We start from the raw sequence: 25,063 nt of genomic DNA, 5'->3' as shown, positions 1-25,063 counted from the left end.
TACATAGGTTTCTTGATTAATCCTTACCATAATCCTTTCGAGGTCAAGGGTAGCATTTCCATTTTTTAATTGAAGAAATGGCTGTAACCTGTCCAAGATCACACAGTAAGGGGTGAAATGGATTGTTAACCATGTGTTACCTAGTGACAAGCCACTATAATAACTGAGCTGCTTTTACTCACAACATTTCTGACACCAGATTCGGGGTTTTTCCACAAGTAGCAGTTCTCCATTTCTTTGCAGACACCAACTGGGTATTCTACAATTCAACTCAATTCTGACACTCCCTGGATTCGAGTCAAACTGCACACAGGTTTAAGGGCTCACTCCCATAAGACTGCCCTCACGTCAGATGCCAGTTACTAGTATTAGGGTCCCATGTTATCCACACTTCTCTTCAGCTTGGCTACAAATTGAGGGTTCCTGAGGATGGCTGCTGCTTCAGGTTCAGTAATTTGTTTGAGCGGCTCATAGAACTTAGGAAAACCTATTATTACTGGTTTTTATAACTAAAACTCAGGAACAGCCAAATGAAAGAGATGCATGGGGCAAGGTATGGAGAATGAGGTGTGTGTGAGCTTCTGTGTCCTCTCTGGGCATGGTCATACTTCCACCACCTTAATGTGTTCACCAACCTGAAGCTCTCTGAACCCTGTCATTTATAATTTTTTTAACAGAGGTTTCATTGTGTAGGCATGATTGTTTAAATCATTTAAATCACTGGCCATTGTTAAATAACTATTTCTAGCACATCTCTTCTCCCTAGAGGCCAGGGGGTGAGGCCAAGAGTTCCAAGCCACTAATTAAGTCTTTCTGGTGACCAGTCCCCATCCTGAAGCTATTGAGGGGTCCCCAGCCACCAATCATATCATTAACATAAAAAAGGTCAAATCACTACATAGATTCCAAGGGAGCCATGTTGCCAGTAACTAGGGACAAAGATATTTTTTATCACATACATATGAAAGTTCCATGGATGGAGGAGCCTGGTAGGCTACAGTCCATGGGGTCGCAAAGAGTTGGACACGACTGAGCAGATTCACTTTCTTTCTTTCTATAGTTTCTTTTGGAGAAGGAAATGGCAACCCACTCCAGTGTTCCTGCCTGGAGAATCCCATGGATGGAGGGGCCTGGTGGGCTGTGGGCTATAGAGTTGCAAAGAGTCGGACATGACTAAGCAACTAACAAACACACACACATATGAAAGCTACTTGTAAATGACATGTAATACACGTTACTGTTATACATATTATAAAATATGAAACTGGAGCCTATTGTACAGAGTGAAGTAAGCCAGAAAGTAAAACACCAATACAGTATACTAATGCATATATAATGAATTTAGAAAGATGATAACAATAACCCTGTATACGAGACAGCAAAAGAGACACAGATGTATAGAACAGTCTTTTGGACTCTGTGAGAGAGGGCGAGGGTGGGATGATTTGGGAGAATGGCATTGAAACATGTATATTATCATATGTGAAACGAATCACCAGTCCAGGTTCAATGCATGATACAGGATGCGCAGGGCTGGGGTACTGGGATGTACCAGAGGGATAGGATAGGGAGGGAGATGGGTGGGGGTTCAAGATGGGGAACACATGTACACCTGGGGCAGATTCATGTCAATATATGGCAAAACCAATACAATAATGTAATTAGCCTCCAATTAAATAAAATATACAGAAGCTTGAAAAAGATGAGCTGAAGCTTAAATAATAGGTTATCTATTGATAGTACAAAACTTTGCTCTTACCAAAAGAAATTATTACAGGTGTTCCTCAGATCCAAGGGGGATTGCTTGCAGGATTTTCTGCAGATACTAGAGTCCACAGATGCTCAAGTTCCTCATATAAAATGATGTAGTATTTACATATATCCTACATACATTCTCACATTTATATTTTAAATCATCTCTAGATTACTTATACAACATAAATGTAAATTGCAAAGTTTGTAAATACAATGTAACTGCTATGTAAATAGTTGCCAGTGCATGGCAAATTCAGGTTTTACTTTTTGGAACTTTCTGGAAATTAAATATATTTTTGATCTGCAGTTGTTGAATCTGCTAATGCAGAACCATGGAAAGAGAGGGCCGACTGTTATTTTAGAGAGGGTGATATGATTGAATATGTATCATTGAAAAAAATCCCATTGTTAATACTGTGATTCAGCAATTCATAGTCTGCATCTAACTCCAGTTCCAGTTTCTCTACAAGAACTGAATGACTGTCGTCATGCAAGTGCATCATTAGCTGTGTCCTACATCGTAAAATTTTTCAGTCTCCCATCAAACACAAATGTTCGTGAAAATTCAGCTAATAAATTCTTCTCTCCCTTGATAGGAAATAAAAGGCCCCCACGTGATTTATTTGCCTGCCAGGAGGCTTTCAGGGCCTGTGTCCATTTTATCTGAAGAGTAAGACTTAAAAGTCCTAGAGGTATTTCTCACTGAAAAACAACAGTGCTTCTTGAGTACCTATAATGACAGTTTGGTGGGGGCGGGGGGGGAATACATGTGCATGGTAAAATGTTAAAACAGTATCTAAGGCAGAGATTTTTAAACTGAATAATTCAGATGTCTGAATCTGGATGGGAAGAGTTACATCTCCCCCTCCTCCCCCACTACTGTACTCTATCTGAAATTTAATGTTTCATTATGAATGTTGGCAACAAAGTACAGAAATATTAGCAGTACCACAACTTTCTCGCTAATAGAAATCACAGAGATTCCAGTTATTGCAGTTATTTCAAAATACCATTGATATTCACCACCACAAAATCATGGTGGGTTTTATTTTTAAATTTTGGCCATGTCACATGACTTGGAGGATCTTAGTTCCCTGACCAGGGGTTGAACCCAGGCCCATGGCAGTGAAAGTGCAGAGTCCTAATCACTGGACCACCTGGGAATTCCCTCACAGTGGTTTTTAGTCCAACCACTACATCTCAATGTATTAATAGAGCTATATATAAAACAATTATCTATTTTGATTATACAATTTCAGTATAACTGATGTTCTTTGTAGTTCTATGTATTCATTTCATTCTTTTCAGAATTTTCTTCAAGATTTCAGAGTTTATAACCCTTATTTAGAGACAGTGTTTTAAATGTGGTTTTAAAGCAGTTTCATCTGATACCTATTTTGATCATCCCTCTGTATCATGCTGCCATATCTATGTATTCCAGGGAGTGGGCAGCTCAGTGGGGAATACTGCATGGAAGCATAGGTGGTCAGAAATGTCTAAAATGGTAAAGTTAACTCTCTAAGGTGAATTGCTGCTATATGGCATAATGCAGGTATGTCAAATGCAGCTGAGAGAGAACACAGTATGTTCAAAAAATCACTGTTAATCACACAGTTGCACTCGCCAAGTTTGATTTTTGAAGTAGTTAGTATTTATAATATTTATATACTTTTTTGTTGTGTCATAAAAGTGGCATTAAAAAAATGTGGATAAACAGAACATTGACCCTGGAGAGGACTGCCATAATGTAACCCATACATTTGAGGATGAGGGAATGTTTTTAGGCTGACATCCCTCCCTGTCTCTTTTTTTTTTTCTTTTTTGGCCTGTGGCTTGTGAGATCTTAGTTCTCTGACCAGGGATCAAACCCAGGCCCCGGCAGTGAAAGCTCCAAGCCCTCACCACTGAATCGCCAGGGAACTCCCACATTTCTCCCTTTAATCAGCAGTTGGTGAATGGCTACTGTTTAGTACAAAAAACTTACAGAAGAACTGAGTGTTTTTTCTTCCAACAAACGTTTATTTAAAAAGAAAGGAGTTAATGTTGAATGGCCATTATTGAATAACCATAATGTTGAATGTGCCATGTGCTATGACAGTGGAGCTAATAACTGTCTTGGCCAATCAGTGTTGGCTACCTTATAAAACAAGTGTCTAGGAACTTATTTTATGATTTTCATATGCTAATCCATCTATCTGTACGAGCTGATATTTGACTTTTCTAGAGAAGCTTTCTAAATTAACTTATGGGATATACTGAGAATCAGATAAAGCAGTTCTTGGAGGGAAGGGACTAACAGGTTTAAAGGAGTCTGCTTGACTTATCTTAGAGAACTACCACCTAAATACCTACTGTTGTGCACACCAACCTTTACCCACCTAATTTTGCACCCACAAACCCAGAGTGACAGAGTTCATAAAATACAATGGTTATTCAACACCTTTTAAAGAAATAATGTATAAAACATATGTAGTCTTTCATACAATTTTTATTTTCTCCCTTCAACCATTATAATATGATACCCAAATTTTGTCTTTATTGGAGGGTCTGTAAACACAGGCTTATCCAGCACACTTATAGGCAAGGCGAATGCTGCTTCTTGAAATGGTCCTACCATGGACCCTCTGGTCATCCAACCCAAGTCACCCTGGAAAATCCAAAAGATATGTGATATCAAGTGGCCCCAAAGAGGGTACAGTTCTACTGTAGCTTGAAAACTTCCCCACATGAATGCTAAGGTTCCTAGGTTTATTCATCTGGGCTGGAGAGAAGAAGACTCAATGAGCACAAAATGGGGAAGAGGTCCAACCCTGGGCTGCACACACAAGCACTCACAATGTTGCTGGGTGTCTACTCTGTGCTTAATCACTCAGTTGTGTCTGACTCTGCAACCCCATGGACTGTAGCCCTCCAGGCTCCTCTGTCCATGGAATTCTCCAAGCAAGAATACTGGAGTGGGTTGCTGGCTGCCCTCCTCAGGGGAATTTCCCAACCCAGGGATCAAACCCAGGTCTCTCTCATTGCTGGCAGATTCTTTACCATCTGAGCCACCAGGGAAGCCCTAGGTATCTGTTAGCTGTATAAATTTGGTTATGCCAAGGTTTACACAAAGGTGACCTGTATTCAACTGTTCACAAGTTGGACACTTCTGCTTTTAAGATCTTTAAGATATGCCTAAAACTAATGGCAAAACAGAAATAATCCCTACTTCTGTGTGTCCTCCATGAGGGATATTTTAAATGATGAGTGCACCATACCCCTTGTCTGGCTTTATCTTCACTATATTGTGCAGCCACTTCATTGAATTTCATTCCAGACTTTAACTTTTCCATGGCTTCCAAGATTTTTCCATGTTTTTCACACAGAATGTGTCTGACCTACAAGGAAAAAACACGTTCATGTAATACCTGGAGACCCAAACAATTTCTTTCCTCATAATACAGCAGTCACATCAGGATTACCCCCATACTAGTAAAAAAACATTAAAAGCATTCACTCATGGCAATGGAAAATCCTGGAAGTCTGCCAACTGGGCAATAGCCCAATGGGGCAAAAACCCATTTCCCGTATAAGACAGTATCTTAGAACCCAGATTTAGATGGAAAATGGGCACCTGGCTGTGGAATGCTCCCATCCTTTACCATGTACCTCAATGGTAACAGGAGGAGGAAACGTGATAATGGTTGAGAGCTGGGTACTGGAGTCAAATCCCCACTCTCCTGTATGGTCTTAGGCATGTTTTAAATCCCTAAATGTTTTCCCATTTGTGCAGAGATAACAGTAACTGTGTTGTGAAGACTGAGATAATGCAGCTAGCACTCAATAAAGGTTACCTATTAATTTATCAGAGGTGGAATGACACAAAAAAAAACCACAAGGAAATACTTTTTACCAAAAGAGGCCAATGGTATAAAGCCCCTCCACAATTTAATACTTAGAAAAAGAGTCATATGTTGAAGATTAAGAATACTCAACCCTAAAAAGGTATTCAAATGTAACTTATGTTTATATAAAGTCATGTTTTTAAAAAATCACTGTATCCTTAGAAATGCTTTTGTCAAGATATGTTTTGTAGGATTTCCCATTTCTCATTCAAACAGAATCCATTATTCAGATGTCTCCCTTATAAATTTAGAGATAGACAAACCATGTCCTCAGGGTTCAGTTAGTAAAACTGGGGATGACAGGATCCTGGACTGGAGGAGCTAGAGGAGATAGACAAAGCAACAGCAAAGAAAAGAATGTGTCAAAAAGTAGGGCTCAGAGGCAAACTTCTATAGAACGTGTCCAGCACTGCCTAAGGGAGACAGGGACAATCTGGACACTAGAGAGATACACGTTGGGGGATGAGGATGGTTCCTCAGACCTCATATTAGCCTGGCTAAAACTGCTTCTCCACTGTTTCCCTCTTTCTGCTTCTACATTCACAAAGCAAACCTGGTTCAATGACTGGAAAAGCATTCGTGATCACCGAAAGGGGATCCCATCTACCACTTTATAAATGAATAAGCAAGTATTCTGGTTTTACACAGTTTGATGGGTTAGACATAAGTCTGTAGTATCTGTGGAGTTTGCAAGTGTGACTGACCAACTGTCAACTAGACATCTTAGAAGAGAGCCAAGGGTCTTTCTTGGCAGCCCAGTGGTTAAGACTCCATGCTGCCAATGCAGGGGGCCTGGGTTTGATCCCTGGTCGGGGAACTAAGATCCTTCATGCCTGGTGGTGCAGACAAAAGATTAGAAAAAAGACAGCCAAGCTCCAGAGAGAATGTGGGAGTGATGAGCATGGAGGTAGCAGCTGATGCTATGGGAGGTGATGAATCACCCAAGGAGGCTACACAGAACAAGAAGTACACAGAATGAGAAGAGGAAAGTACACTCAAGACTCACCGGTGGAGAATATTGGTGTTTAAACAATAAGCAAAGAAAGAAGCTCAACAAGCATAATAAAAAGAACCAGACAGGAAGAGAGAAAGGTGTGTTAACAGAAATCAAGGCAAGAGAAAGTTTCAAGGAGGAAATGGGCAACAGGGTTAAATGCTGCAGAATGATGAGGATCCAGGTCCTTAGCAAAAGCTGTTTCAGAAGAGCAGTAAGTGCAGAAGCCAGGGTGCAGCAGATGACTGAGGAAATAATGGGAAGCAGGACAGTAATGAGGGTGTTGGTGGTGGTTAGTTGATCAGTCATGTCTGACTCTTTGAGACCCCATGGACTGTAACCTGCCCGGCTCCTCTGTCCATAGGATTTCCCAGGCAAGAATACTGAAGTGAGTTGCAATTTCCTTCTCCAGGGGATCTTCCTGAAACAGGGATCAAACCCCCGTCTGCTGCTTGGCAGTCAGATTCTTTACTGATGAACCACCAGGGAACCGCAATATGGGTAGGATTCCCCCAACTAACTGAATTAGAAAAGGAGAAAGGGAAAGAGTCACATGCATTGATATATTTTAAAGATCCCTGAGTATGTTTTCAGAATGAAGGGAAAGATGCAGTATGTAAAGAAGGAAAAGTTGAAAACAGAGCAAAGAAAGAGGGTAGAGATAAATGAAGGAGCAAGGCTAGGCATTCAGAGCACTGCTGGGAAAATTAGCCTTAAAGGAAGAGAGGTAAGAAGAATGAGGAGGGAGGTGTGGTGAAGATAACTTTGCTGGTCAATGAGTTCCTGACTATAGGTCTGGTTTCCATTTTCTTTTGACAATTATAATAATATTTCAGTTATTGAGAACTTAATACTAACTGTGCTAAGTGCTTTACATGCGTGATCTCATGAAATCTTCACACCAACCCTGCGAGACTGAATCAGTGTTTCTCAACCTTGGCACATGTCAGAATCACCCCAAGAGCTTCTAAAAAATATACCAAGATCCAGTCCCCACCCCTAGAGACTGTGAGGCAGCTGGTCTGGGGTAGATCCCTAGGCATGGAGACTTTCAGAAGCTCTCCAGGTGAAGTTGATGTATACCAGGGTGGAGAACCACTGGATGAAGCTGTCTGCTGATTGACTGGAGGAGGGTGGTGGATGACTTGAGGCGAGTGGCAAGGGATCTCTGTGCAGTTCTGATGGCCCAGCTCAGGGTAGAGACCAGGAATCAGTGGCCCCAACCCCCAAGGCTGTGTGACTCTACAGTGGGCCCCAGCAATTCTGGGTTTGAGTGTAAAGAAAGGAGATCACTGGATTGATCCTGAGTTGTGGTCTGGCAGATGGACGTAGTGGATCACCAAAAGGAAAGGAGTCGGGGCTCCATGATCCATCTAATTTCCAGCCTATAAGAAATACAGGGCTCAGAGAACAGACACAAAGCCTGGGAGAAGGTGAAGCGAACAGGGCAGACTAGAGGGCCTAGAGGTCTGTGCATGGAACAGGATTGGGGGAGGTGGGAAACAAGAGGAAGGAAGGAAGCTGTGATCGGAAGGTAGGTTTAAGAATCTGGGCAGCTCTAGTGACACAGGGCAGGACTGGGTTCAGGAGTGCGGTCTAAAGCAGAATGGCAGGTGTGGAAGGAGCCTAGACCCTAAAAGGCTGAAGGGTTTGGGGTCCCTCTGCTACTGGGGCCTTCACAAACACTGGAGACAAACCAGCCGTCCCTAGCAGGTGAAAAGTTCAACACACTACTTTCACGTGTCCATGGAACACTACTCAGTAATACAAAGAACACACTATGGATACACACAAGTGGAATGAAATCTCCAGAGGTTTACAGTGAGTGAAAAAAGCCAACCCCAAAAGGCTACACACTGTATCATTCCAATTATATGGAAATTATAAAATTATAGAAATGGAGAAGAGATTAGCTGCTGCTCTGAGGTCATGGAGGGCAGGGGTAGGGGATCCAGGGGGGAAGTGGGTATGGCTATAAAAGGGCAACAGGAGGGATGATGGAAATGTCTGGATCTTGATTGTAGCGACATCAATCTGGTTGTGCTAATGTACTAGGGTTTTGTAAGATGTTACCACTGGGAAAACAGGATAAAAGGTATAGTGCTAAGTCATTTCAGTTGTGTCTGACTCTTTGTGACCCTGTGGCCTGCCAGCCTCCTCTGTCCATGGGATTATCCAGGAAGAATACTAGAGTGGGTTGCCATGCCCTCCTCCACGGGATCTTCCTAACTCAGGGATTGAACCCCATGTCTATTACCTCTCCTGCACTAGCAGGCAGGTTCTTTACCACTAGCACCATCTGGACAGCCCCTGATAAAAGGACATGTACATGTATAAAAAGTACATCTATTCTACAACTGAATGTAAATCTAAAATTATTTCAAAAGGAAAAGTTTAACAAAAGAGTTTAACCTTAACTGACTTTCCTAGCTAATTGATGGTTTCAAACTGGTGTTGGAGAAGACTCTTGAGAGTCCCTTGGACAGCAAGGAGATCAAACCAGTCAATCCTCAAGGAAATCAACCCTGAATATTCATTGGAAGGACTGAAGCTGAAGCTCCAATACTTTGGCCACCTTATGCAAAGACCCAACTCATTGGAAAAGACCCTGATGCTGGGAAAGACTGAGGGCAGGAGGAGGAGGAGGGGGTGACTAAGGATGAGATGGTTGAATACCATCACCGACTCAATGGATATGAATTTGAGCAAACTCTGAGAGATGGTGATGGACAGGGAAGCCTGGCGTGCTGCAGTCCATGGGGTCACAAAGAGTAGGACAGGACTGAGCAACTGAACAACAACCACCTTTCTATATACCTCAAATATAGCCACACTGAACTTATTTTTGTTTCCAGAAAGGGTAAGATGCCTCTTTAAAGCCACTTCTTCAGTTGGATGCCTGGACAAAGTAGCTGGCTTGCATTTAGGCACCATGTTTTATGAAAATTATCTTTGGATATCAGAATCCCACTTCACATGGTGGGATGTTCATATGAGAATGAAGGTCAACTATATATGAAAAGCAAATTCATGTCTCCCATCTCTCTATCTTTCTATGGGTTCACTGAGTATAAAAGTGGGCAGAATGGCCCTCTCTATTTACATTCGCTCTCCTTTTTTTGGCTGCATATGTATAGGTGCATTTATATGCTACAACTCCACTTAGCTCTTCTCATATAGCAATGAAATTTCTTTCTTTACCTAACTGCTCCCAACTAGACTGTGATAACAGGGACCATCTCTTACCTGTTGTTGTTTTTTTTTTTAATACCCAGAATTTAGTACACTGCTTGGCACAGAGCAGATGTGACTAAATCCTTAAGGAATGAATGAATCAAAGTATGAATCCCACATCTTGACTGAAACATGGGAATTGCCTTTTTATGTAGCATTAAACAGTATAATTCTATTTCAGATTATATTTTCCCAGGGCAGACATACTTGTGGCACTATGTCAAGAACTTCAAGTAATTGGCAATTGTCTCCCACCTTAATTTTCATGGTCAGGGCTCTGGCTTGTAGCTCACCAGTGGGGAAGCTGTCTAATGAGACCCTTACCTTTGCCTGCTCATCTCAGCTCTTGGTTTTGTCAAGTAGTATTTCATTCTGAGAAATAACTCATTCACTTACTTGGGAAGACTTAATACATTTTAAGGAAAAACAATAGAGTATGAAGAATTTCTGGATGTCTGAGAAAACATTTAAGAAATATTTAAAAGGAATTATTTTCATAAGTGAGTGATCTATTATTTTCCACTTTTGTGTTATCTTGATCTATCAGTATTAAGCTAGCCTTAGGATGAGTTAAGCATGCTGTCTTTTCCTTTTATGTGTACCAAAATAACAGATGTATATGTTATTTACATTTAAAATGAAAAGAAAAAAAAAAAGAACGAGTAACTCACCTTGACTGCATTGCCACCACCTTTGGGACCCTGAGCCTTCTTCTCAGAACTCTCACTCCCAGAGGCTGCTTTTCCACCTTTAAAGAGATGATAAGTACTCATTTAAACTACACTTTCACCTTATTATTCAACACAACAGGAGTTGATACTTCCATCACAGCTGCTGCTGCTGCTGCTAAGTCACTTCAGTCGTGTCCGACTCTGTGCAACCCTATAGATGGTAGCCCACCAGGCTCCGCCGTCTCTGGGATTCTCCAGGCAAGAACACTGGAGTGGGCTGCCATTTCCTTCTCCAATGCATGAAAGTGAAAAGTGAAAGTGAAGTCACTCAGTCGTATCCGACTCTTGGCGACCCCATGGACTACAGCCTACCAGGCTCCTCCACCCATGGGATTTTCCAGGCAAGAGTACTGGAGTGGGTTGCCATTGCCTTCTCCTCCATCACAGCACCAAGCTTCAAAAGGGAACTCTGCAGACACTTTGCTGCTGCTGCTGCTGCTAAGTCACTTCAGTTGTGTCCGACTCTGTGTGACCCCCATAGACGGAAGCCCACCAGGCTCCCCCGTCCCTGGGATTCTCCAGGCAAGAACACTGGAGTGGGTTGCCATTTCCTTCTCCAATGTGTGAAAGTGAAGTCGCTCAGTCGTGTCCGACCCTTAGCGACCCCACGGACTGCAGCCTACCAGGCTCCTCCATCCATGGGATTTTCTAGGCAATAGTACTGGAGTGGCTTGCCATTGTCTTCTCCGGCAGACACTTTACATCAAGCTAAATTAACTTGTAACTCACCTCTTAAAACAAGAAATTTGTGCCCTACAAAAACCCTTCACGGAAAATGAATACACAAGTGAGTGTGCTAATGGGAGCACCAAAAACCTGGCCTGGATTCTCTAGACCCAGTTTGAAATCCTGCCTTCTAAGAGCAAACAAACCCTGGAGCTCTTGTGAGATTTCTAATAAACACTGCAGCTATGTACTTGGATACTAACAATTATAGTAGGTACAATGTCCAAGAATATACTTTAAATAAAGATCAAATTTCCCACCACCCATATTTGGCTAAAGAATACATTCATGTCCAAACTCCTAGAGTCAATGACATTGCCTACTGATAACCTTCCTATTAAGTTATCAATATTCAGATTAATACAACGGGCAGTATTTTACATTTTATTACTGTGTCATTTTGCCATTATGCCAATTTCTGTGTTGATGGCAGCATATTTACTGTTAGAGGCTGATGTTCCTAAGAACTATTGTTGGTTTAAGTGTTCAGTTCATAAACATTTCCTAAGTAACTAAGTTCCAGGCACTGGAGATACAAAGATGAACAAGCCATGGCATATTACCTTCCTTCAGGGGGCTCCTATACTACTGGGGAAGATCGTTATGTAAAGTTATGTAAAAGATCATCTCAGGAGAATGAGCTATGCTCTATAAATAGGGGGCTGTGGAAGCACAGAGATACTTTTTAGCCAGTTAGAGAAGGTTTCCTGGATGAGCAGGAGCTGAACAGGCAAAGAAAAGACAAAGGTGAGGAAAATTCCAGGGTAGGGGAACAGTATGTGGAGGAAACTATGGACGAAGCCAAATCTGAAGTGGGAGTGCTGTGAGATGAACCCAGGGGAGGTGGCTGAGGGTTAGGGCATGAGGGCCTTTGGGCTCCATTAAGGAACTTGCAATTTATCCTAGAAGTAATAGGGACCCATTGAAATTTTATTCAGGAGACTCCATCCTGTCTTAGGAACCCCAATGCTGAGCACCCAAAAGTTGTTCAATAAATGTTCCACAAAACTGAAAATCCAAAATGCCAACCACCAAATGCCTAAGAAAATGTTACTGCCCAAGGAGTTTTATTACACTAAACTCTTATTTCTCTAGAACAATGATGCCTTCCAGTCATCCCATCCTCTGCCCCAATGGATGCTATCATCTTCTGAATGCCCCTTCACTCCCTCTGACTGAGGACTCTGACAGCAACTTCAGGCTTCCTTTCCACCCTCACTACTGCCCTAATCTTGGATGACTTCACCATATATTCAGAGGAATCATCCAACAGCCTAACCTCACACTTCTTGACCTCCCTCCCAAATACCCAAGCCTTTTACTCCAGGCCGCCTGTTCCCAGGGGCACATGATGGAACTGTGCCACTCACAACCAGTTCAATCTCTGGCTACAATTTTCTGTTCTTCCAGCCTTCTCATGCCTCATTCCCACAACACAGGTTCTTTAACAGAACCACCCCCCCTCCCCCATTCAGTTCCTTTATCCTCCTATGTTCTCCTATGCTATCAAACTTCTTCCCTTCCCAGTCTGGATCCCATGCTTGATCTTCTGAACTGTGTCCCCAGTGGCACTCTTAATTCCCTTGTGTTGCTTTCCTTCTATTATCATTGTCCAACAAAACCTCAACCTTGGCTAAAGGTTATACTTAGCTCTTCTCAATCCTGTACTGTGCCAGTTATATGGTACTAGGTAAATCATGACTGACCAGATTGTGTCCTCTACAAATTTATGGCCTTCAATCTTAAGCTCTCAGCCCTAAGGACAATCCTTTTTTGTTTCATCCCCTCTCACCACCCCAATGACTATTCCAAACGCTTACCACTCTCCTCAAGACCCCTACTCAGTACTTGTCTGCTGTTTTAGTATATGTGCTGCTGAAACGAGCACTTGTCTGCTGTTTTAAAAACTACCCTTGCCTTCCACTTTTTACCACCACATCCATCTTCATCTCTGTGACGTCAAGCTTAAGATGTCCCTTCTCCTACTCAAAGTCAACTGCTCTACCTCTTTTCTCCCAAATTTCACTACCCTGTAGCTTTACCTAACTAATGGATCATTCATGACAGCCTCACTCCCAAGTTTTGCCCATTCGGAAGAAACTAACAAAATCAAACTTTCTTGTAATCCTTTCTCCTCTTCTATCCACCATCTAATCCCCACGCTTTTAAACCAAAACTGAAGTCCGTATTGATTGTTTCTAACTTATCACTTCCTGGTCAGTCTTCTAGTCACTGGCAACCGCTGCCACCGCCCCGGACCCCGGCAGTCTGCTCCTCCACCTTGCTCCTCACCCAACCCCATTTCTTCTTGGTTGCTCTGGCTGCTCTACCTTTTCCCCCTTTTCCAGAACCGCTTTTTCCTTTCGGGGGCATTTCCAAAATCTGCCGTTGAACTCTCAACTGCTTAGGTTGCCGCACAAAGCCCCTTCAGGCCCCACCGGTGTGTCCTAAACATATGCCAAAAAGCGGCATCGCAATTGGCCATCTTTACCATGGTTCCGGAAGCAGGCATATCTTGGGGCAGGCCCGGTCCTTTGACTCTCGGGCCAATGGGGCTGAAGCTCGGACCGGGGTAGAGGGGCGGAGCCAAAGGTTGGGCGGGGGCTGGAAGCCACGCCTCTGTGCTTTTTGCGGCTTCTGTCTTACGCACTTGTTTGCGCCCTTTCCCCAACTGCCCTACCCGCCTCCTCCACGCGTGCGTAGTGGAAGCGGGGGTGGGGGTGGGGGTGGGGGTGGGGAGGGGGCGCCTCTGCAGTCCCTCGGCGCGGGGTTCCAGCCAATCACGCGGGGCCATTAGACAAAGGCATAGCCGGAAGAACCTAGGCGGTCGCCTACCCGTTTCGCTCACTCTTACACACTGGCCTGCCCTTCCTTTCGGGTTTTCGCTTTGTTATTTTATAGCTTGTAGCGAGCCTGTGTAAGTGGCTGAGTTTGCCCAAAGCAGTGCCTCAAGTAGTTCAAAGGAGAAAATGATGAGCAGAGGTGGACACAACTGAGCGACTAACACTACTACTGTTAAATATTTGCTATTGTTAGTACCTGTGCGGCTTCCCTGGTGGCTCAAATGGTTAAGAATCTGCCTGCAATGTAGGAGACACAGGTTCGATCCCTGGGTCAGGAAGTTCCCCTGGAGAAGGAAATGGCAATCCACTCCAGTATTCTTGCCTGGGAAATCCCATGGGCAGAGAAGCCTGGCGGGTTAGTCCATGGGGTCGCAAAAGAGTCAGATAGGGCTTAGCAACTATAACAACAACAATAACAATATGGTTAAAAGCATGGATTCTGGACTTCTGGCTTTAAATCCCTGTTCCACCCCTCAGGTACTAACTCTGTGACCTCGGGGAAGTTACCTCACCTCTCTGGCTCAGTTTCATCTTCTGGAAAATAGAATTAATAATAATACCTTCTTATAGGGTGTGAAGAGAATTAAACAAGTTTGTATTTGTAAAGCACATAAAACAATGACTTGCTTGTGGAGTATTAGCTTAAGGTGAATGAGTTTTGAATTTACATTCTCAAACTTTCTACCCTTATCCACAACCCCTTTTCTCCCAATTTTTGTAAGATCAGGGCTTTTCCTCCATTCCATGAGATAGCTCACTCAGCTTGCCCATGCCAGCCAGAATATGTAGGTCCTCCAGCTCAGAGTTTAGTTTTTGGATTCAGTCTTGTGGGAGTTCAGTGTGTTCCAGCAGATAACAGCAACAACAATAGTGAGCCTGTGTAAATGGCTGAATTTGCCGAAAGGAGTGCCTAGAGGCCAGTAGTTCAAAGGAGAAAATGGTGGGCATAGGTCCCAGGGTTTCGAGGTCAAAAGCACTTTAGGACTGATAAAATCATGTACAATCTCAACTATGCAGTATGCCTCACAAGCATCTTAAATGTTAGTTTTGGGATGTAAGTTTATGGCTAACTTTCTTTTCTGTTTAAATTATGTCCTGTTTATATGAATTGGCATGTATTCTTTTTTTAATTGAAGAAAAAAGGCAATGAATGTTATTTGTAAAACAAACAACAGAAAAGCTAAACCTCTGTACAGGGTTAAGTCTGCACCAGTCTGTGGAGGCCGACTGTGGAGGAATCTGTGGGAGCAGAGTGACGAATGAACAGCAGAAGGGGCAGGGGGGCAGAGCAGAGAAAACTTCAGCCTTGAAACCATGGTAACAATTGCGGGAGTGTGCACAGTGAGTCAGAGCCAGTGATGGCTGCCAGTTGTATTTTCTATTAACTATCTCCTCAGACTGATTCATCCATGCATTTCTTAAACGAGGAAAATCAGGAAGGGAAGCTGGCAGCCCGCTTCTCAGGACACAGTTTCACAAATCTTGACCCAAACTCACTGTCCCGTCCCAGCTGCTCCACAACCAAAGGGCTGCTGCTTCTTTCCCATTTGTGGTGCCAGCAGAGCTTATTCTGAAAGGGGGCCTTGAAGCTATAAAACACAGAGCTCTAGTGGATCCCATTCAGAGGTGGTCAGTGTATGTGGAGCTCTGGGTCCAAGACTCTGGGGACAAGGGTGGGAAAAGGTCACCTTTGGACACTGAAACCAGGAAAAATCAGTACACAGCAGATGTACACCTGCAGAAGTAACCGCTCATCAAGGCAAATGGATGCTGGGGCATTGCCGATGGGATGTATTATGTGTCTCCTGAGCACAGTCAGTGGCCAGAAAAGTTTCTGTTTTCTTCATGCTGTTGTAACATGTCTGACATGAGATAATGAAGCGTTCAAGAACTGGTTTTTTAAAAAGAATGTCAGAGAAGAAGATTCCATCTAGGTTTGTCCAGCCTTGCCTAAGCAAAAGAACTGCAGTTTCTGGAGGACATTAATATTCCAGTATCTGCTGGGAGAAGATTTTCTTTGGAGGCAGTGTTCATTTGAGACAGTGAAAAACTGGACACAAATGGCATATGTGGCATGAACTGGGCACTTTCTTTTCATTATTTCTTCTATTTTTCAGAACAGTCTTATTGGTCAATCACCATTGCCATTTCAGAGCTGAAGACACAGGCTCAGAGAAGTTAAGAAATCTGTTCAAAGTTTCACAGCTAAGGATTGTGGCATGGTTGGGCTCAGAACTTAGGCCTATGTAACTTGCAAGCTGGTACTCTCTGCATGATGACACTGCCATAGGCTTTGCCATTCTCTAAATGAAATTCAAGAATACCTTTGTTCTGGGTGCCTGTTCGCCAAATCAGCTTCCCCAGGGGTGTTTCCGCCTGAGAGGCACCAGGGCCAAGTTATGGCCCCACCATGAGGAAGAAATAAACTTTCCTCTATTTTATGCATCATTGTGTTGGTTTGAAGTAGTCTAGAAGGTGATCACCTCTACCTACAGTGCTGGACCTCCAAAGCTCAGAAACACAGAGGCAAGGAGAAGGAACATGGTGGGGTGGGAGCCAGTGGGCAGAGTGCTGTGGCCAAGGCAGAGGAGAGGACAGTTGGGAAGAGGTCTTCTGTGTCCTCAGGAACTGGTCTCGATGTGTAGTGGATTCTGCCACTTAAACACCTCTTTATCTACACCCTTCATCATTTTAGAGTGAACAATGAACACTTCACTAGAATTCAGCAATCATCTCTGGAACAGCCTCCACACTGGTCTCTCAGCTGCCAGTCTCATCACCCCTCCAATCTACCCTCTCCAGCGACTGATAGAGAGCTCTCAGAAACAGATATGACCCTCTTTCAATGAAAACTCTTCAGTGTCTCTGACTATTTGAGAGGCTACTTAGCCTGGAGACCCAAGGGGCTTTCTCCTGGCATCTACAGTCTCATTTCATGCTGGTCCACACTGGGCTCTAACCATGTCAAGTTACCATCTACAGGCACTCAAGTATACAGGGCTCTCTTAAGACTCCATGCCTTTGTACGTAATACTCTCTCTATCTGGAATACCCTTCCCCCATTTTTGACCTAGCTAACTATTGTCTAACTCAATGAACCTATGAGCCATGCCATGTAGGGCCACCCAAGACAGACAGGTCATGGGGGAGAGTTCTGACAAAATGCGGTCCACTGGAGAAGAGAATGGCAATCCACTTCAGCATTCTTGCCTTGAGAAGCCCAGGAACAGTATGAAAAGGCAAAAAGATATGACACTGAAAGATGAACTTCCCAGGTTGTTAGCTGCCTAATTTGATAAAAGTAAAGTCCGATACTGTAAAGAACAATATTGCATAGGAACCTGGAATGTTAGGTCCATGAATCAAGGTAAATTGGAAGTGGTCAAGCAGCAGATGGCAAGTGTAAACATCAACATTTTAGAAATCAGTGAACTAAAATGGACTCAGTTCAGTCACTCAGTCGTGTCCGACACTTTGAGACACCATGACCACAGCACGCCAGGCCTCCCTGTCCACCAACAGCTCCTGGCATCCACCCAAACCCGTGTCCATTGAGTCGGTGATGCCATCCAACCATCTCATTCTCTGTCGTCCCCTTCTCCTCCAGCCCTCAATCTTTCCCAGCATCAGGGTCTTTTCAAAAGAGTCAGCTCTTTGCATCAGCTGGCCAAAGTATTGGAGCTTCAGCTTCAACATCAGGCCTTCCAATGAACACCCAGGACTGATCTCCTTTAGGATGGACTCGTTGGATCTCCTTACAGTCCAAGGGGTTCTCAAGAGTCTTCTCCAAAACCACAGTTCAAAAGCATCAATTCTTCAGCGCTCAGCTTTCTTTATAGTCCAACTCTCACATCCATATATGACCCCTTGAAAAACCATAGCCTTGACTAGATGGACCTTTGTTGGCAAAGTAATGTCTTTGCTTTTTAATATGCTGTCTAGGTTGGTCATAACGTTCCTTCCAAGGAGTAAGCATCTTTTAATTTCATGGCTGCAGTCACCATCTGCAGTGATCTTGGAGCCCAGAAAAATAAAGTCAGCCACTGTTTCCACTGTTTCCCCATCTATTTGCCGTGAGGTGATGGGACCGGATGCCATGATCTTAGTTTTCTGAATGTTGAGCTTTAAGCCAACTTTTTCACTCTCCTCTTTCACTTTCATCAAGAGGTTCTTTAGTTCTTCTTCACTTTCTGAAATAAAGATATGTCATCTACACATCTGAAGTTATTGATATTTCTCCCGGCAATCTTGATTCCAGCTTGTGCTTCTTCCAGCCCAGCGTTTCTCATGATGTACTCTGCATATAAGTTTAATAAGCAGGGTGACAATATATAGCCCTTGACGTACTCCTTTCCCTATTTGGAACCAGTCTATTGTTTCATGTCCAGTTCTAACCATTGCTTCCTGACCTGCATACAGGTTTCTCAAGAGGCAAGTCAGGTGGTCTGGGATTCCCATCTCTTTCAGAATTTTCCACAGTTTATTGTGATCCACAGAGTCAAAGGCTTTGTCATAGTCAATAAAGCAGAAATAGATGTTTTTTCTGCAACTCTCTTGCTTTTTTGATGATCCAGCGGATGTTGGCAATTTGATCTCTGCTTCCTCTGCCTTTTCTAAATCCAGCTTGAACATTTGGAAGTTCATAGTTCACGTACTGTGGAAGCCTGGCTTGGAGAATTTTAAGCATTACTTTACTAGTGTGTGAGATGAGTGCAATTGTGTGGCAGTTTGAGCATTCTTTGGCATCGCCCATCTTTGGGATTGGAATGAAAACTGACCTTTTCCAGTCCTGTGGCCACTGCTGAGTTTTCCAAATTTGCTGGCATATTGAGTGCAGCACTTTCGCAGCATCATCTTTCAGGATTTGAAATAGCTCAACTTGAATTCCATCACCTCCATTAGCTTTGTTCCTAGTGATGCTTCCTAAGGCCCACTTGACTTCACATTCCAGCATGTCTGGCTCTAGGTGAGTGATCACACCATCGTGATTATCTGGACTGGAATGGGTGAATTTAATTCAGATGACCATTATATCTACTACTGTGGGCAAGAATACCTTAGAAGAAATGGAGTAGCCCTCATAGTCAACAAGAGTCTGAAACGCAAAACTTGGGTGCAATCTCAAAAATGACAGCATTATCTCTGTTCATTTCCAAGGCAAACCATTCAAATCACAGTAATCCAAGTCTATGCCCCAACTGAAGAAGCTGAAGTTGAATTGTTCTATGAAGACCTACAAGACCTTCTAGAACTAACAGCAAAAAAGATGTCCTTCTCATCATAGGGGACTGGAACGCAAAAGTAGGAAGTCAAGAGATTCTTGGAGTTACTGGCAAGTTTGGCCTTGGAATACAAAATGAAGCAGGGCAAAGGCTAACAGAGTTTTGCAAAGAGAAAGCACTAGTCATAGCAAACATGCTTTTCCAACAACACAAGAGAAGACTCTACCCATGGACATGAACAAATGGTCAATACCGAAATCAGATTGATTATATTCTTTGCAGTGGAAGATGGAGAACCGCTATACAGTTACAAAAACAAGACTGGACACTGACTATGGCTCAGATCATGAACTCCATATTGCAAAATTCAGACTTAAATTGAAGAAAGTAGGGAAAACCACTAGACCATTCAGGTATGACCTAAATTGTATCCCTTATGATTATACAGTGCAAGTGACAAATAGATTCAAGGGATTAGATCTGGTAGAGTGCCTGAAGAACTATTGATGGAAGTTTGCAACATTGTATAGGAGGTGGTGATCAAAACCATCCCCAAGAAAAAGAAATGCAAAAAGGCAAAATGGTTGTCTGAGGAGGGCTTACAAATAGCTGAGAAAAGAGAAGTGAAAGGGAAAGGAGAAAAGGAAACATATATTGATCTGAATTCAGACTTCTGAAGAATAGCAGGGAGAGATAAGACAGACTTCCTAAGTGATCAGTGCAAAGAAATAGAAGAAAACAATATAATGGGAAAGACGAGAGATCTCTACAAGAAAATTAGAGATATCAAGGAAATATTTCATGTAACATTGGGCACAATAAAGGGCAGAAACAGTATGAACCTAATAGAAGCAGGAGATATTAAGAAGAGGTAGCAAGAATACACAGAAGAACTGTACAAAAAAGATCTTAATGACTCAGATAACCACGATGGTGTGATCACTCACCTAGAGCCAGACATCTTGGAGTGCAAAGTCAAGTGGGCCTTAGAGAGGATCACTACAAACAAAGCTAGTGGAGGTGATGGAATGCCAGTTGAGCTATTTCAAATCTTGAAAGAGGATGCTGTGAAAGTGCTGCACTCAATATGCCAGCAAATTTGGAAAACTCAGCAGTGGCCACAGGACTGGAAAAGGTCAGTTTTCATTCCAATCCCAAAGATGGGCAATGCCAGAGGATGTTCTAACTACTGCACCATTACACTCATCTCACATGCTAGCAAAGTAATGCTCAAAATTCTCCAAGCCAGACTTCCACAGTACGTGAACTGTGAACTTCCAGATGTTCAAGCTAGATTTAGAAAAGGCAGAGGAACCAGAGATCAAATTGCCAACATCCACTTGATCATAGGAAAAGCAAGAGAATTTCAGAAAAACATCTGTTTCATTGACTACACTAAAGCCTTTGACTGTGAGGATCACAACGAACTGTGGAACATTCTTAAAGAGATAGAAATAGCAGAGCACCTTACCTGCCTTTGAGAAACCTGTATGCAGGTCAAAAAGCAACAGTTAAAACCTGACATGGAACAACAGACTGGTTCAAAATTGAGAAAGGAGTACATCAAGACTGTATTTTGTCACCCTGCTTATTTAACTAATATGCAGAGTACATCATGCGGAATGCCAGGCAGGATGAAGCACAAGCCAGAATCAATATTGCCAGGAGAAATATCAATAAGCTCAGATATGCAGATGACAGCACCCTTACAGCAGAAAGTGAAGAAGAACTAAAGAACCTCTTCATGAAGGTGAAAGAGTATATTGAAAAAGCTGGCTTAAAACTCAACATTCGAAAAACAAAGATCATGGTATCCGGTCCCATCACTTCATGGCAAACAGATGGGGAAACAATGGAAACAGTGACAGACTTTATTTTCTTGGATTCCAAAATCACTGCAGTTGGTGACTGTAGCCATGAAATTAAAAGACACATGTTCCTTGGAAGAAAAGCTATGACAAACCTAGACAGCATATTAAAAAGGAGGGGCATCACTTTGCTGTCACAGGTCCAACTAGTCAAAGCTATGATTTTTCCAGTAGTCATGTATGGATGTGAGTGTTGGACCATAAAGAAGGCTGAGCACCGAAGAACTGATGCTTTTGAATTGTGGTGTTGGGGAAGATTCTTGAAAGTCCCTTGGACCTCAAGGAGATCAAACCAGTCAATCCTAAAGGAAATCAATCCTGATTATTCATTGGAAGGATTGATGCTGAAGCTGAAGCTCCAATACTCCGGCCACCTGATGCGAAGAACTGACTCATTGGAAAAGACCCTGATGCTGGGAAAGATTGAAGGTAGGAGGAGAAGGGGATGACAGAGGATGAGATGGTTGAATGGCATAACTGACTCAATAGATATGAGTTTGAGCAAGCTCTGGGAGATGGTGAAGGACAGATAAGCCTGTTGTGTTGCAGTCCACAGGATTGCAGAGTCAAACATGACTGAGTGACGGAACAACTCTTGTTTACATTTCAAGCCCAGGATCAGGTGTTACTTCCTCCTGGAAGCCTTCCCTGCCCTCTTCTCCACCTTCTCCCAGCTTGGGCTAGGCATTCCTCTGTGCTCCCAAAGCACCCTATCCTTATATCTGCCATTTTTATTATTTGGAGTCGTAGGCCATGACATAGATTGCCCATAGTTTATTTAAGTATTCACTCATTGAAAAACATCTGAGTTGTTTCCAGTTTGAGGCTATTTCAAATCAAGTGGCTATAAATATTAATATTTATGTACAAGTTTTTGCATGAATACAAATTTTCATTTCTCTAGGATAATTTCCAAGGTATAATTGTGAGGTATATGGTAACTGCATTTTAGTTTTGTAAGAAACTGCCAGAGTGTCTGTACCATTTCACATTCCTACCAGTCATGAATGGGTAATCCACTTTCTCTACCTGCTTGCCAGCATTTTGTGTCATTAAAATTTTTCATTTTAGTCATTTGGATAGATATGTACTGATATCACATTGTGATTTTAATTTGCATTTCTCTAATGGCTGATGATACTGAACATCTTTTCACGTGTGAATTTGCTGTCTGTATATCCTCTTCAGTGAAATAAATGTCATGTCTTTTGTGGAGTTTCTGAATGGATTTTTTTTGTTGTTGAGTTTCAAGAGCTCTTTATAGATTCTAAATATGAGTACTTTGTTAGCTATGTGGTTTGCAAATATTTTCTCCCAGTCTTTTAGCTTGTCTTTTTATCTTCTTGAGGGTTTTTTTGGCAGAGCAAAAGTCCTTTGTTTTTTTTTTAAATTATGGATTATACTTTTATGGTGTCATATCTAAGAACTCTTTATCAAGCTGTAGGTCTCAAATGGTTTCTCCTGTATTTTTCTCTAAAAGTTTTAGAGCTCTATGTTTTACACTTAAATGTATGATCCATTTGAGCAAATTTTGTGGAAGATGTGAGGTTTATATTGAAGTCTTTTTTTTTCTTCCAGCGTATAGATGTCCAATTACTCCAGTAACATTTGTTGGAAACGTTGATCTTCATTAAATTGCTTTTGTAGTTTTGTTAAAAATCATTTGACTGGAGACTTTCCTGGTGGTCCAGTGGCTAAGACTCCATGCTCCCAATGCTGGGGGTCTGAGTTCAGTCCCTGGTGGGGGAACTAGATCCCACATGCCACAGCTAAGAAGTGACGCAGCCAAATAAATAAATATTTTTTAAAAACTCAGTTGACTGTACTTGTGTGAATCTATTCTGGATTCTCTGTTCTGTTCCATTGATCTATGTGTCTCTCCCCTCATCAATATTACAGTGTCATGCAGCCTTCATTACTGTAGCTGCATACTAAGTCTTAAAATTGGGTAGAGTGATTTCTCCCACTTTATTCTTTTTTTCAAAATTATTTTAGCTATTCTAGTTCTTTTTTTTCTAGTTCTTTTTTTTTAATAATCTTGTATATATCTACAAAAATGTTGATAAGATTTTGATAGGAATGTTGTTAAAACTGTAAAATATTTTGGGAAGAATTAACATCTTTACTCTGTGGAGTCCTCCAATTCATGAACACAGTATGTCTCTCTATGTAGTTAGTTCTCCTTTGAGTTCTTTCATCAGTGTTTTGCAGTTTCAGCACACAAGTCCTGTACATATTTTCTTAGATTTATATCTTTTCATTTTCTTTGAGTGATTTGTGCATGATATTAAAATTTTTTTATTTGGCTGCATCAGGTTTTAGTTGCAGCATGTGGAATCTTCATTATGTATTCAGGATCTTTCCTTGTGATACACAGATTCTCTAGTTGCGGCAAATGGGCTTAAATATTCCATGGCATGTGGATCTTAGTTCCCCAATCTGGGATTGAACCCAAGCCCCCTACACTGCAAGATGGATTCTTAACCACTGGACCACCAGTGAAGTCACATAATATTGTAATTTAAGCTTTGGTTTTCACATGTTCATTGCTGATATTTAGAAGTACAACTGAGTTTTGTATATTGATCTTGTATCCTGTGACCTTGTTGAACTCATTTATTTGTTCCAGAAGGTTGGGTTTTATATTTGTTTTTACAGATATTTTGTGATTTTCTATATAGACCTGCCTCTTGAGAAATCTGTGTGCAGGTCAGGAAGCAACAGTTAGAACTGGACATGGAACAACAGACTGGTTCCAAACAGGAAAAGGAGTACATCAAGACTGTATATTGTCACCCTGCTTATTTAACTTATATGCAGAGTACATCATAAGAAATGCTGGGCTGGATGAAGCACAAGCTGGAATCAAGATTGCCGGGAGAAATATCAGATATGCAGATGACACCACCATCATGACAGAAAACGAAGAACCAAAGAGCCTCTTGATGAAAGTGAAAGAGGAGAATGAAAAAGGTGGCTTAAAGCTCAACGTTCAGAAAACTAAGATCATGGCATCTGGTCCCATCACTTCATGGCAAATAGATGGGGAAAGAGTGGAAACAGTGGCAGACTTTATTGTTTTGGGCTCCAAAATCACTGCAGATGGTGATTGCAACCATGCAATTAAAAGACGCTTACTCCTTGGAAGGAACGTTATGACCAACCTAGACAGCATATTAAAAAGCAGAGACATTACTTTGCCAACAAAGGTCCGTCCAGTCAAGGCTGTGTTTTCTTCAGTAGTCATGTATGGATGTGAGAGTTGGACTATAAAGAAAGCTGAGCACTGAAGAATTGATGCTTTTGAACTGCGGTGTTGGAGAAGACTCTTGAGAGTCCCTTGGACTGCAAGGAGATCCAATCAGTCCGTCCTAAAGGAGATCAGTCTTGGGTGTTCATTGGAGGGACTGATGTTGAAGCTGAAACTCCAATACTTTGGCCACCTGATGCAAAGTGCTGACTCATCTGAAAAGACCCTGATGCTGGGAAAGATTGAAGGTGGGAGGAAAAGGGGACGACAGAGGATGAGATGGTTGGATGGCATCACCGACTCAATGGACATGAGTTTGGGTGGACTCCGGGAGTTGGTGAAGGACAGGGAGGTCTGGCATGCTGTAGTCCATGGAGTCACAAACAGTGGGACACAACTGAGTGACTGAACTGAACTGAACTTATATAGACCAACATGTCATCTCCAAATAGGGATTTTCCCCCCTTCCTTTCCAATTTGTATGCCTATTATTTCATTTTCTTATCTGGCTAGGGCTTTCAGTACTGTGTTGAATTAAGAGTGGTGAAAGGAGACA

General features: G+C 42.3%; 1 protein-coding gene across 1 annotated transcript; it reads right to left on the bottom strand.

Annotated features, from left to right (window-relative positions):
• Window positions 1-4,223: 4,223 nt before the first annotated feature.
• PIN4 (peptidylprolyl cis/trans isomerase, NIMA-interacting 4) lies at window positions 4,224-13,802 on the bottom strand. Its single transcript, XM_055393435.2, has 4 exons — window positions 13,655-13,802; window positions 10,539-10,615; window positions 5,013-5,132; window positions 4,224-4,402 (listed from the first exon to the last, which is right to left on the bottom strand). The coding sequence occupies exons 1-4, from the start codon at window positions 13,695-13,697 to the stop codon at window positions 4,244-4,246; spliced, it is 399 nt and encodes a 132-aa protein (XP_055249410.1). The 5' UTR covers window positions 13,698-13,802; the 3' UTR covers window positions 4,224-4,243.
• Window positions 13,803-25,063: the final 11,261 nt, after the last annotated feature.

Source organism: Moschus berezovskii, chromosome X (genome assembly GCF_049115385.1).
Source record: "Moschus berezovskii isolate FMDL1 chromosome X, NW_MosBer_1.0, whole genome shotgun sequence".
Lineage (NCBI taxonomy): Eukaryota > Metazoa > Chordata > Mammalia > Artiodactyla > Moschidae > Moschus > Moschus berezovskii.
The sequence above is the reverse complement of the archived record's forward strand: the minus strand, read 5'-3'. Positions and strand labels throughout refer to the sequence as shown.